The 12,282-nt window shown below is 39.6% G+C and overlaps 1 protein-coding gene across 1 annotated transcript; it reads left to right on the plus strand.

The window, feature by feature from the left end:
• Positions 1 to 1,656: 1,656 nt before the first annotated feature.
• desi1a (desumoylating isopeptidase 1a) lies at positions 1,657 to 8,394 on the plus strand. The gene is made up of 6 exons (XM_085453670.1): positions 1,657 to 1,845; positions 2,144 to 2,165; positions 2,628 to 2,697; positions 4,003 to 4,112; positions 4,235 to 4,357; positions 5,034 to 8,394. Exons 1-6 carry the CDS (start codon positions 1,755 to 1,757, stop codon positions 5,122 to 5,124), a joined length of 507 nt encoding a protein of 168 aa, XP_085309796.1. The 5' UTR covers positions 1,657 to 1,754; the 3' UTR covers positions 5,125 to 8,394.
• Positions 8,395 to 12,282: the final 3,888 nt, after the last annotated feature.

The raw sequence follows: 12,282 nt of genomic DNA on the forward strand, positions 1-12,282 counted from the left end.
GACAACTGCTTCGTTCCGTAGTCGGTATCCGTAGCCAGTCTTGTTAATGATCTCACTGAGGGGGTTCAGGCCTATGCAGAACAGCAGTGGGGACAGAGCATACCCCTGAGCAAGGTACCGTCCCTACACACTGCTCCCCGGGCGCCTGCTTAGTGGGCTGCCCACTGCTTCACTGAGTGAATGGGTCAAATGCAGAGAAAAACAAGTAATTTCCCCATGGGGATCAATTAAGTATCCATTATTATATATATATATATATATATATATATATATATATATATATATATATATATATATATATATATATATATATATATATATATATATATATATATATCCTCTCGAGCTCTTCTCTGTGGAGGGTGAAGGTAACGGTGGTAATCGGAGCACTAGGTGCGGTGACTCCCAAGCTAGGCGGGTGGCTCCAGCAGATCCCGGGAACAACATTGGAGATCTCTGTCCAGAAGAGCGCAGTCCTGGGAACAGCTAAGATACTGCGCAGGACCCTCAAGCTCCCAGGCCTCTGGTAGAGGATCCGAGCTTGAAGGATAAACCGCCCGCAGGGGCGTGCTGGGTGTTTTTTAAAAAAAAAATAAAAAATACTTGGTGTATTCAATTAAAACCAAGCATGGCAAATATCAGTCAACATAAAAATGGCTCACTGTAACCCACAAAAGTACATTTTTTTCTTTACAGTCTTTAGTGCAGAGTGAAAATAAAACATTTGCTCTCATCTAATTTCTTTTTTCGACCCTTCATCCCAGTTCCTGCAGTTTGTTGCCCTTGTTTAATATCTGTGTCCCACTTTTTCTGCCAGGAATCCCACATTGCCTCTCTTCTTAACCAGGTCGAATTTTCTAGAGAGAACCTTCATAATTTCTTCCTCCTAATTGCAGCACTTTTTTTGTATAATTTCACCTGCTTTCTCAAAAAAAAAAAAAAGGGGGTAAGGACGCAGCAACCTCCAACAAGCTGTATTCTCTACATTATGGAGAAAAATATCCACCAGTCAGTCATCTCCTTTTATTTCTGCTGGATTTAAACTAATATGGTCTGCTAAAAAATGTAAACAAATTACAGCTCCCTCGGGGCTAAACTTCTTATCTATCATCATTTCCTTTGCACACACGGCCATTGTCTCATATCTTGTCTCGGAATACAGCGCCCTCCAGTGGTTACCACTGATCATAACAAATCCAAGGACTCACTTGTGTCCCACTTTTTCTACATTTTTCTCGCTAACAAGCCAAAACCTGTAGAAATCTCTGTATAGAGGTGATATATTTATATATTGTGGTCCTTATTTTTGTTTAAATAAATAAACGAATTTTTAAAAATATATTTTTAAAAATGGCTCCCTTTTCTGGGTGATATTAGTGTCAGCTATCAGGCTACCGAAGCGTTTATTTAATCTTGATAAACCTTGTAATTATTTTCTATTCGAAATAAAAACACAAGCTTTGTGTTATCAAATTAAAATTCTGTCAAGTCATTCACAGACAGCGAACTAAAATCGGAAGAGCCACAGAGATCCTTCAAAATAAAGCAATTTCACAAGAAAACAGTCGACCTTTCATTAAAGATTCTCGCCAGCCGTTCTTATTTTGAAAGCAGTGAAAGCGGAAGTGCTTGGGCTATTTAAAGGCCTGACATCATTCCTTTCGTTTAGAACCTCGCAGGAGCGTATGTTGAGAAAGCTCTGTGGCTTAGCTAGCTAAGGAAAAATAGAAAAATAAAATTTCTGAGTTTGAGTTATGGACAAGAATCCTACGCGATACAATGTACAACTGTATATTTATGATTTGTCCAGAGGAATGGCTCGGAGCCTTAGTCCTATAATGTTGGGTAAGTAGCCTGCAGACAAATACTGATGCAGTCTGGCCTTGGGGGACAAATAAGTGATGATAACCGGCTGGAGAAGCCTTCTTTGACGGTCGTCTAAAGTAGATGTTGCTGTTCTCTGGTTAAAATATCAAGGTCAAGGGACTTTTATAAATATTGTTTGGTTTAAAATAAATGGCGAACTTAATCGACTTGCACCCGTACATCATTAGAAATGGCTCATCTCTTGTTTTACCGGCTTCTTGCATTAGCGACCATCTCCTGCCTTGCATGCATTAATCCCCCCCCTTTTCTATTGCAGGAAAGCAGCTGGATGGGATATGGTAAGTGTAACCTCCTTATCACGAAAACACAGCTTTTACTGTAGATACATCAGGTGTAGGCCACTGACCTAATTCTGGTCCCAGGGAAGACGGCAGTGGCATTAAAAATGGTCAAAACACCTCCTGGTGGTCTGCCTGTTTGTATTTATTAATGAAGGTGTCTGGGGATGTATGTGAACTGACCAAGTGAGCTATAATTAAAAAGATTAGGCAGATACATATGATATTTTAACACTAAATAAACAGCTAGTTGCTCACTCATCCACTCGTCTGTCTATGGATGGATTTTTAGTCCTTATAATTGTTGTATTCGGTAGTTTGTAAAATGCACCGTGACTGTATTGTGTTATTTGGTGTGCCAAAGTGGATTAAGCGTCATGAATGGTGCTAATGTAATTTTAAATATGCTGTTATGCCACTGAGATGCTCTGACCTGGATTTACCAATGTAATAATTTTGCAGGCACACAGCTATAGTGGCATATGGTGATGAGTTCTTCTTTGGAGGGGAGGGGATCTCCAGCTGTTCTCCGGTAAGGATGTGACGTCCATTTCACTTATATCACCAAACACCTCAGCCTTCTCCCAGACTGCTGCACACATGTGGAAAATAATTTTTGAAGGTGTTTTAGACGTGTGTCGGCTGCCTCTCATTTCTGCAGTACCTTTCATTTTTGCAGGACTTACAAAGTATACCCTGAGTTTTGAAATGGTTGTTGTCCCGAAACAAACATTTGTATGTTTGTCCCTTGGGGCCACAAATGAATCGACCAGATGTTTGTGATGTCATGATAGCGAGCAGGGGGAAACAAAGAAACAAACAAAAGCTGTGCAAAGAAGGCAAATCACAACGCCTGAGACCAGTGTGACACTTGTCAAGAAAGAAAAAGTACAATTGGGTAGGTGATATTCTACAAAAGAACTCAAGAAATGAAGTTCTATCCATTTTCTTTATTTATTCGTGGGGTGATGGGTTGAGGAACCTATACCAGCTGCTGTTGGGTGAGAAGCAGGTCACCAGCCTGCACAACGCTAACACAGAGAGACGCTTCATACCTACATAGAATTTAACTATATCTATATGTACTACTCATACATATGAAAGTAGTACATACCATTTTTTATATATATATATATATATATACATATATACACACACACACACACACACACACACACACACACACACACACACACACACACACACTATCAGTAAAGAAATGTTCAAATTTGCCTAATAATTTAGATCATAGTATATCGTATAATATACATTTCATACATCTATGGTCTGCTACCACAGCTTTATTATCATGACAAAAGTCCACCTATTAAAAATAATAAATTAGTTAAAAATAATATAAATGGGTTGTTTTAATGTTTTGGCTGATTGCATATTCTTACCTGTAAGTTGAAGTATTTTACTTTTTTCCAAGACCAAATAAATGATGTGAATTCAATCATCTTTTCCTGATTTTTTTTTTTTTTTTTAAATTTATTTTTTCCCCCCAAAAAAACAAAAAACAAAACCTCAGTCATAACAATTAGCTTATTAGCTTAGCATTTTTCCCACCTTGGAAGTAAGGTGGCTTGCTAACTAACTTAAGCGTGTATCACAAATACAGAAAATTGACTCAAGAAGACCTCTTTATTTTTTTATTTATCTAACATTTCTTTATGCAGGTAATCCCATTTTATGCTTACTAGCGAGAGTTGTTTTAGACATGCATAATAAAATTAAAACAATAGAAGCTAATAGTGCAGCAGCTTCCTCAGACCATCACTGATTTACTCTTTAATCATGTTTCTGTTTTATGACACATTTTCTTTGTTTTTGGCAGGGTGGGACTATGCTGGGGCCTCCTGACACAGTGGTGGAGCTCGGTGAGACTGAAGTCTCTGAGGAGATCTTCATGGATTACCTCTCTTCCCTGGGAGAAAGCACATACAGGTCAGTTTCTTTCCCGCATACAGAAAAGCTCCAAGCTCCTTACATAAGTAATGTATAATCAGGAGATAGGTTTATTATTTGAACTTTGCATGTTACTGAGTTTTTTTGTTGTTGTTGTTCAGAGGTGACAGGTATCGTCTGTTTGAGCACAACTGCAACACTTTCACCAACGAGGTGGCTCAGTTCCTGACTGGCAGGCCTATCCCGTCCTACATCACCGACCTTCCATCTGAAGTCCTCTCTACGTGAGTGAAACTCGGGCTGTCAGCTTACATTCGCTTCATTTGAGTCTGTGGTATTAATAATGTCCCTGCTCACCACTGCTCACCCCATGACTGTGAATGTGTCCCATTGAAATCTGAACAAGGCGGCAAGTCTTTGAACGCCACATTAGTCGTCTAGACCTCCAATTGCAGTGAAGTTATGTACTATTAGTCATGATCGCAGCTAAATTATGAAATGTTGTTTATTATTAAGCATTAATTATAAACTACAGTGTAGCTTTGATATGTTGCCATACAGTCTTGGATGAAGAGGAAGAGATTTTAAATTTGCCCACTAAATGTTAATATAGTGCAGCCTGCAGTGGAGTTGTTTGTACTTTGCCCTGGTTGAACTTTTTGTGGTATTTAATTATTATGAAAGCTCAGTTTGAGCCTTTTTTAGCCAACAACAAGGGCAGTCATAGCAGAGGCACAAGCTTTTACCACAAATTCAGTGTGACTGCATGAAAAGGGAACAGGCAGCACTACCTTAGGCTGTTGCTATTGCTCCTATACTTTAAACATCCCTGCAGAGATTTGCTTCACATCTGCTGATGCATAAAAGTAAATATGTTGGAGGGAGTTATTGGGTTAAAAATGGGGCAGTCATTGTGCTTATGTGTTTTTAAAATGTCAAATGAAATCTCTCCATCTTTAGACCATTTGGACAAATACTGCGGCCCATCCTGGACTCTATTCACATCGCCCCTCCGGGAGGAAACGTCATCAACGGGGGACGAAACATGTAACCTGAGAGAGTGCAGAGTAATCTCGAGGTATTCCAGTGTAGTCAGGCAGTGTGAAGTCTCAATCGTTCTTTTTTCTTTCTTCATATACATCACTAATATATAATATAATGAATGACTTGGGATTGGGGGGGTATTATTTGACACTTTAGCTTTTCAGGAGTGAAAAGCCGTCGAGTATGTTGAGTCATGTTTTGTATAGAAGAGGTTTGAAGCACTGAAACATTGTTTTGACTTTAAAAAAACAGACTTTGTAGTATTAAGAACAGCTCATGTGGTAGCTGTAACTAATCCACCTACGATATAACTTAGTTTTGTACTGAGGTACAAAATGCTCTTTTATCTTAAAGCTGAAATTCATTTGGTCACATGTTTGATCACAATTTTCTCGCTCCGTTTGCACGACTAATATTTTTAATAACACTCACCTCTGAGGATCTTCTGCTGCTGACTACAGTGGATTGAAATCTCAGCATATCAATTTCCAGTGGATAAAGACTGACATGAACACAATGGCTGATTAATGGAGAGGTTTTTTTTTTTTTTGTTTTTTTCCATTTTGGTCAATCATGTTTTGATTTTGCACTTTTATGTTGTTAATTTTCCATCTTCTGTTCTTTTGTACCTGTAATCTTTGTCTTTGTTTGTATTTAGGTCAACTAATGTGGATGCCTACTTACATGATCGCTCCATTTGTCACAGAGTGCGATGTAACATACAGCAGGTGATTGATTGTCTATACCACGCCAAGGTTGTAAGACTAGAGTGTATAGACTGTATATAAAATATGATTGTAGCCGTGGTGGTGGATTGGCTTGAGAGGTCACCAGTAGAAGCCTCCAATTGAGCGTTTTGGCCACACCCTTTTTTGTACCCAGACTTGTTAACAGTTAAATTCCGTGTTTTTTTTTTTTTTTTTTTTTAAAAGACCGTAAATGAGACTATAAACTCCTCAGACAGTGTTTACTGTGATAATAGATGATGTGATCAGTACTATAATTCTACACAGTCAGGCTTCTTTTACCTGACTATGGCTACGTTCACACTGCAGGTCTTAATGCTCAATTCCGATTTTTTGATCAAAGCCAATTTTTAATTTTTTTTTTTGTCTGCTTGTTCACACTACAACTAAAATGCGACAGCAAACGCGCTCTACTGTGAACCCTCAAAGCGGCCCGCATGCGCAAAAGAAGACGTCACACACAACTCGCTCTGTTTAGACCCAGAGCAAACAGTATTGTTTGACTGATGGCCCTTAATATAAAGACTTCGGACTTTACGTTTCCCAATTTTTGCTTTAAGTTATTTTGTTATTTACATAATAATGTAAATAACCTAATAATGATCCTTATTGCTGTTTTAGAGGAGCGGTGCTTCAAAGGATAGTTGCAGATTTCTGTCAGAATGTGCAGATTATACAGTACAAATAAAATGTTCACGTTGTCTTCCCAACAGTTTCACTAACATCTACACTGGATGGCCAGGAAGCGTTCACGATGTGTTCTCGGGCGCTACTCCGGAGCTGATAATTGGCGTCTGTCTTGTGTCAGTGACGTAAAAGACGGATTTAATTCGACCTGACCGTTCAAACAGCAGTCGCTTTCTAAAACATCGGATATGTATCGGATTCAGTACCACATACGAAAGTGAGGTCGGATTTGAAAATATCGGATTTGTGCCGTTCACACTGTCATACCATGATCGGATATGGGTCACATAGGGTCAAAAAAATCGGATTTGATGCGCTTTCGCCTGCAGTGTGAACGTAGCCTATGAGTCGCCTCCTGCTGGCGATTAGAAAAGAAATGCAGTTCTGCTTCAGTCGTCAGATCTGGAGGCTACATCTGTTTTTATATACAGTCTATGGAGTTGACTACTGCTTAAACTTGTTCTTATGTGTGCACATCTACAGCAGGACTGTAAATTCTCTGTATATGCAAGTAATCCCTGGCTTTCAATAGTTAATTGCAGAGATGATTACAGGCAGCAGAGTTCCACAGTGCTGTAAACTAACTTTCCACACAGTCTCTCTCTGTCTTCTTAAAAACAAAGAACAAAGCAGTGCGTTTGGCTGTTTCCGATTAGGCCGAAACATTTTGAGAAATAACCTTGTTTTGGTGTCGAGTCTACTGAAAGCGATGCGCGTCTCAGTCCCGCTTTGACAGAAAGTTGTCATAGGTGCTTCGTGGTCTGAATTAACTCTAGAAATAGATGCTGATCATAGATACATTTTCTTATATAGATATATTTTTACAACTGCCTGTGATCCAGATGCCATGACAGTAATTCCAAACGATAGCACATCCACATTTGCAGGCAAAGTTGACCTGTACTCTTAATAACTTCCCGCTCGAGTCCTTTAACAACCACCAGAGTGTGTTTAAAAATACAATACACCTCTGTGCCTTCATTCCCCTCTGCTTGGCTGTAGTTACACTGTTGGCAGGTGACGTGGTTTCCATATAGCATGCAAGGTAATGCGCCGTGCAGGCTGCGTTATAAGCATCTGATCCTACGTGAAGAGAAAGGAACTAAAAGTAGTAAGAAGCAACACTCATTAGAACATTTACCGTAAACTATCAGAAATACTCAGATTTAATATCAGTAAGTGCACACACAGCTAACTTCAATATAATGCATTTAGTAGGTGTCAATCTGTTAAGCCGATGTTAAACACGTAACCCACATTTGAACTTACTAACTTTTCTCTGCTTAAACAGAGTGATGGGTGAAAGAAGCACAGAAAAAACAAATTCTCACCGAGTGATTAAACCAGCATTAACTCTCCTCACGTGTTCCTGTGATAAACAAACCCTGCACACACTATCTCCATCACTTTGGCACGGCACCTGTGGCTCGACTCTTTCTTTGTTGCACGCGCACAAGCTAACTGGACCTGCAAGCTTTTTAAAACTTTCTTTTAGAGTTTAAGCTGACCTTTGCAAAGCTTTAACCGTACACGTTTGGAATATTTCTCTTCAGTGAACTTTTGAAAAACTCAGGTGATTCTGAGTTCTGTAAATCTGCCTTCTACTAATCAACTAACTCATATAATAACCCGACCGCTGAAATGTTTTTAAAAGTCACCCTTCGTTGCTCTGATTTTTGTTGTTGCTGGCTGCTACCTGTAATGTGAACTTGCAACAGATGTTTATGGATATTATTTCCTGATTTAACTAATAACTATGATAGATATATTTATGCATATTGTTTGTATTGTTTGTGTGATTGTTTTTTGTAATTCTACCTATACATAAAGCCATTGACTGCAAATACTAGTTGTATTTTCTTTTTAATTATTTTACCCCATAAATGTAGCATTTTGCCTTTTTTTTATACTTTTTCATAGGCATACATAGATCCATAGGACCTTTCTCTCCCACAGCTGCACTGCCGCTGATGTTCATTTCAGCTTTGACCTTTGGCCTCTGGGGGCTTCTTAATGTAAGCCTGGTCTTTACCCTATTCAGTTTGATGCTTTCTGTTTCAATAGGAATAAAACCCAGAGTGAGAGCACGTGATACCACTGTGTACATCTGTGAGGAAAGTGCTTTAAAAAAAAAACACGATTAACGCTGTAAAACTGAATGTGTGTGAATGGAGGAGACAGAGTGGCAAAATCAGACTGCATCAGACTCTGACTATACACATGCAGAGACACAGATGGGAGAAGATAACAAAGAGTTTATGAATATACAGATGTTCAGCAGCTATGTTTGCTCGTGTGTTTGTGTTTTACGTACAGTTCTCTAACAGGATGCAGGTACTGGACCATGTCGTCAGCAATCTTCAGCACATTATGCTTGAGATGATGATGATGGCTATCAGACAAGCTGCAATGCTACCATCTATTCAGTAGGTGGTAGAATTTGCCCTCTTTTACATATAAAAATTGAATGTGTGCGGCGATAATATACATTCACGTGAATGCTGGGAGACTGCAGTGTGCGAACAGGAGCTTACTGGGTTTGAAGGAGTAGCAGAAAGAACAGTTGCTGTTGTTGCCGCTGTGCATAAAACTGTAATACTGACACTTAGGCCGGCATTTCAAAGACTAATAATGATAAACAGCACAGAAACATGAAAGTGTGGAGTGATTAAACCTTTGGTAATCTCTTTGCATGAACTATGCAAAGTAGAGTGAACATGTGCAGAAACTACATTCATTTAAGTTTCTATTAAGACGTGCTACACAGACTGTTCAGTTTGCTTCACAGCAAAGATGTACTATATCGCCTAAAGTATTCACTCACCCATCCAAATCATTAAATTCAGGTGTTCCAATTACTTTAATGGCCACAGGTGTATAAAATCAGGCATGCAGACTGCTTCTACAAACATTTTGTGAAAGAATGGGTCGCTTTCAGGAGATCATTGAAATCCAGGATGATACCAGGATAGGTCCACCTGTGCAACAAGTCCAGTCGGGAAATTTCCTCACTACCTATCATTGTTTGCAAAGCACGCTACCACTGGACAGTAGAGCAGGGGACATGCGTTCACTGGAGGGATGACGCTCTGGTGGTTGCCAGGAGAACAGTACTTGACTGCATCGTACCAAGTGTAAAGTTTGGTGGAGGGAGGTTTGTGGTCTCGGGTTGTTTTTCAAGAGTTGGGCTCAGGCCCTTAGTTCCAGTGAAAGGAACTCTTAATGCTTCAGCATACCATTTTGGACAATTTCATGCTCCCAACTTTGTGGGAACAGTTTGGGAACCTGACTGCACATGCGAGCCAGGCTTCTAGTCCAACGTCATTGTCTGACATCAAAATGTGCTTCTGTAAGAAATTTCTAAACCTTGTGGAAAGCCTTCCCAGAAGAGCTGAGCTGGCATATTAAACCCTAGGGAATAAGAATGGGATGTGACTCAAGTTCATATACGTGTGACGGTACAGCAGCAAATACTAATATAGTGTATAATGGCATGAACAAACACTAACAGTTCCTCTGGAGATAATTTCCTAATGAAGCATTTGGTCTTTACTTGCACTTTGCTCGCCTGAGTCTTTGGAATTATGATTCACTGGAAGTGATTTAAGTTCACTGATCAGCAAAGCCTCACAGCACAGTTACACAAAGGTAAACTACAAAGAAGATAACAGCAGATTGATTTTTAGACTCAAAAAGAAGTTTTTCTTTCATTTGGCCTGAAGCATCCAACAGTTTCAAGCACCTTTATCAATAAAAGTCTAATTACACCTGTCACTACCTCCAAGTGTCTCACCTGTCCCTGGCTCTCTGTGCCTGCCTGCCTGTACATGTGAGATGGCAGCATAGTGATGGGAGCAACCATGAGTGGAACTTGCTGTTGAGACAGAGGAGGAGCTGATCTCAAGCAGGTGTAGCTGCACTCGGACAGCCACCCACAAGATTTAGAGGAAATATTTTTGTAGAAACCGTAATCATGAGTTAAAAGAATCAAGTGTATTTGTTTAGATTAAACAACCTGAGTTTCAGTTATTTTAAAATCATCTATGCCAGTGCTTATCAAAGTCATTCAGTGATGGTTCAGTTTGTGTTGTAAAATTGGGGCGACCGTGATTCAGGAGGTTGGGAAGCTCATCTGTAACCGGAAGGTTGTCGGTCCGATCCCCCAACAAGACACTTTACCCTACCGCCTACTAGTGTGGCTGTGGTTTGCCTGCACCAGTGTGTGAACGTGAGAGTGGAACTGTAAAGCTTTGGGTGCCTAGAAAAGCGCTATATAAATGCAATCCATTATTAAAATGTTTGAGTTCATCTAAATATTTCATTGGATTCCTGTCCATTTCTCTTCACCCACAATCATCATCATGGTGGGATCAACTTCCATGGAGACCCCCAGCAGTTACTGGACCCCCACTGACCTAACAGTACTGCGAGATATCGCTATACACTTATTTCCTAAAGCTCCCAGGTGTGATGCTGATGATTTTTGGACATATTATATATTTAATAAATGAACTGACTTTTAAAGTAAATTGCTTTCTTGCAATTCATTGCAGTTATGCAAGCATCTGCCAAGTGAATTAGCGTTGGGGTGAGCATGGCAATTAAACTGCTAATTGCCGTAAAAGGCCCTCAACCACTAACAAATGACTGATGTCCTACTGAGCAAGTGCTCCATCATAAGTGTGAGCTTTGAAGGTCAGTGACCCTCAGCAATTGTGGGTCATTTCTTGGAAAACGCAGAGTAAAAAAGGGAAAATGCACAGAACACACATTAATGTGTGAGCTTTATACACCTAAAGCGCTACGGTAATTTACTTTTAACTTTTAAACAAAACTCATATGCAACAATTAAAGTTCATCATTCTTCAGCAATTTAACCATCAGCACAAAAATATACAAGACCTCCTCTGTACTGTGCTGTCAGTTTGTCAGCTAACCCCTGTGCTGCGTGTTACGATGGCAAAAAAGATATCACTTTTCCAGATGGCCGACTTCTCGCTGTGGAGCAAAACTGTTGTGCAAACAGATGTGCAGCAGACTTTCTCAATGGCCTTTCGACCAGCATCCCTGCTAAGTGAGAGGAAAATAAATGCATGCAGACCTAGCCCGTCCTTGCTCCCTGTGGCTGGGTAGCTGAATCAGTTGAGTTAGTGACACGATTATAAGAGAGCGTGTGACATTTGACAAACGTTAACCTTCTCTTTTACTTCAAGGATACTCTCAGGCAGGGCCAAAGTTGTAAGCATGGCACCTGTGTGATAAAAGCTGGTGAGTCACACCAAACCTCCTGCTGTGGTGACACATCCTTCCATGGCATACAGAGGTGACTTGGCTTTTCTTTCTTTAGGGTCTCTTATAACTGTGAGTTGTTCATTTTACCATTATCATTAAAATATGAAATGATAAGGCTGAAGATTTTAAGCCAAACAAGTTAATATATTTAATGTGGCTGATAAAATAAAAAAAAGAAAGAAAATATGACTTATAATACAGTAACACATTATATAGTACTGCACAAAAGACTTGAGCCACCCCTCCTTTCTCAGAATATGCATCCAAGGATCAAAACTTTGTCACTTTTTAAAGTCGTCTTCAGCAATAGTTCTCCAGGCTTTCTGAAGCTCTTTCAAAGTGTTCCTTTGAACATCGGTTGATTTTCTTTTTCACTTATTTTCAGTCCAATCTTTGTACCTGATCATTTTCTGGTTGCCACTTAACAGCAATCTATGAAT

This window comes from Copadichromis virginalis, linkage group LG4 (assembly GCF_057382275.1).
Source record: "Copadichromis virginalis isolate Kocher_CV1m ecotype Utaka linkage group LG4, C_Virginalis_male_GT1.1, whole genome shotgun sequence".
Classification (NCBI taxonomy): domain Eukaryota; kingdom Metazoa; phylum Chordata; class Actinopteri; order Cichliformes; family Cichlidae; genus Copadichromis; species Copadichromis virginalis.

What these genes read in the sequence shown, in the direction of transcription:
- desi1a (XM_085453670.1), top strand. Translation starts at nt 1,755, where the DNA reads ATGGACAAGAATCCTACGCGATACAATGTACAACTGTATATTTATGAT. An exon ending in GGATCTCCAGCTGTTCTCCG is followed by an intron (nt 2,698 to 4,002) that starts GTAAGGATGTGA and finishes TGTTTTTGGCAG; the next exon opens with GGTGGGACTATGCTGGGGCC. An exon ending in CCATCTGAAGTCCTCTCTAC is followed by an intron (nt 4,358 to 5,033) that starts GTGAGTGAAACT and finishes CTCCATCTTTAG; the next exon opens with ACCATTTGGACAAATACTGC.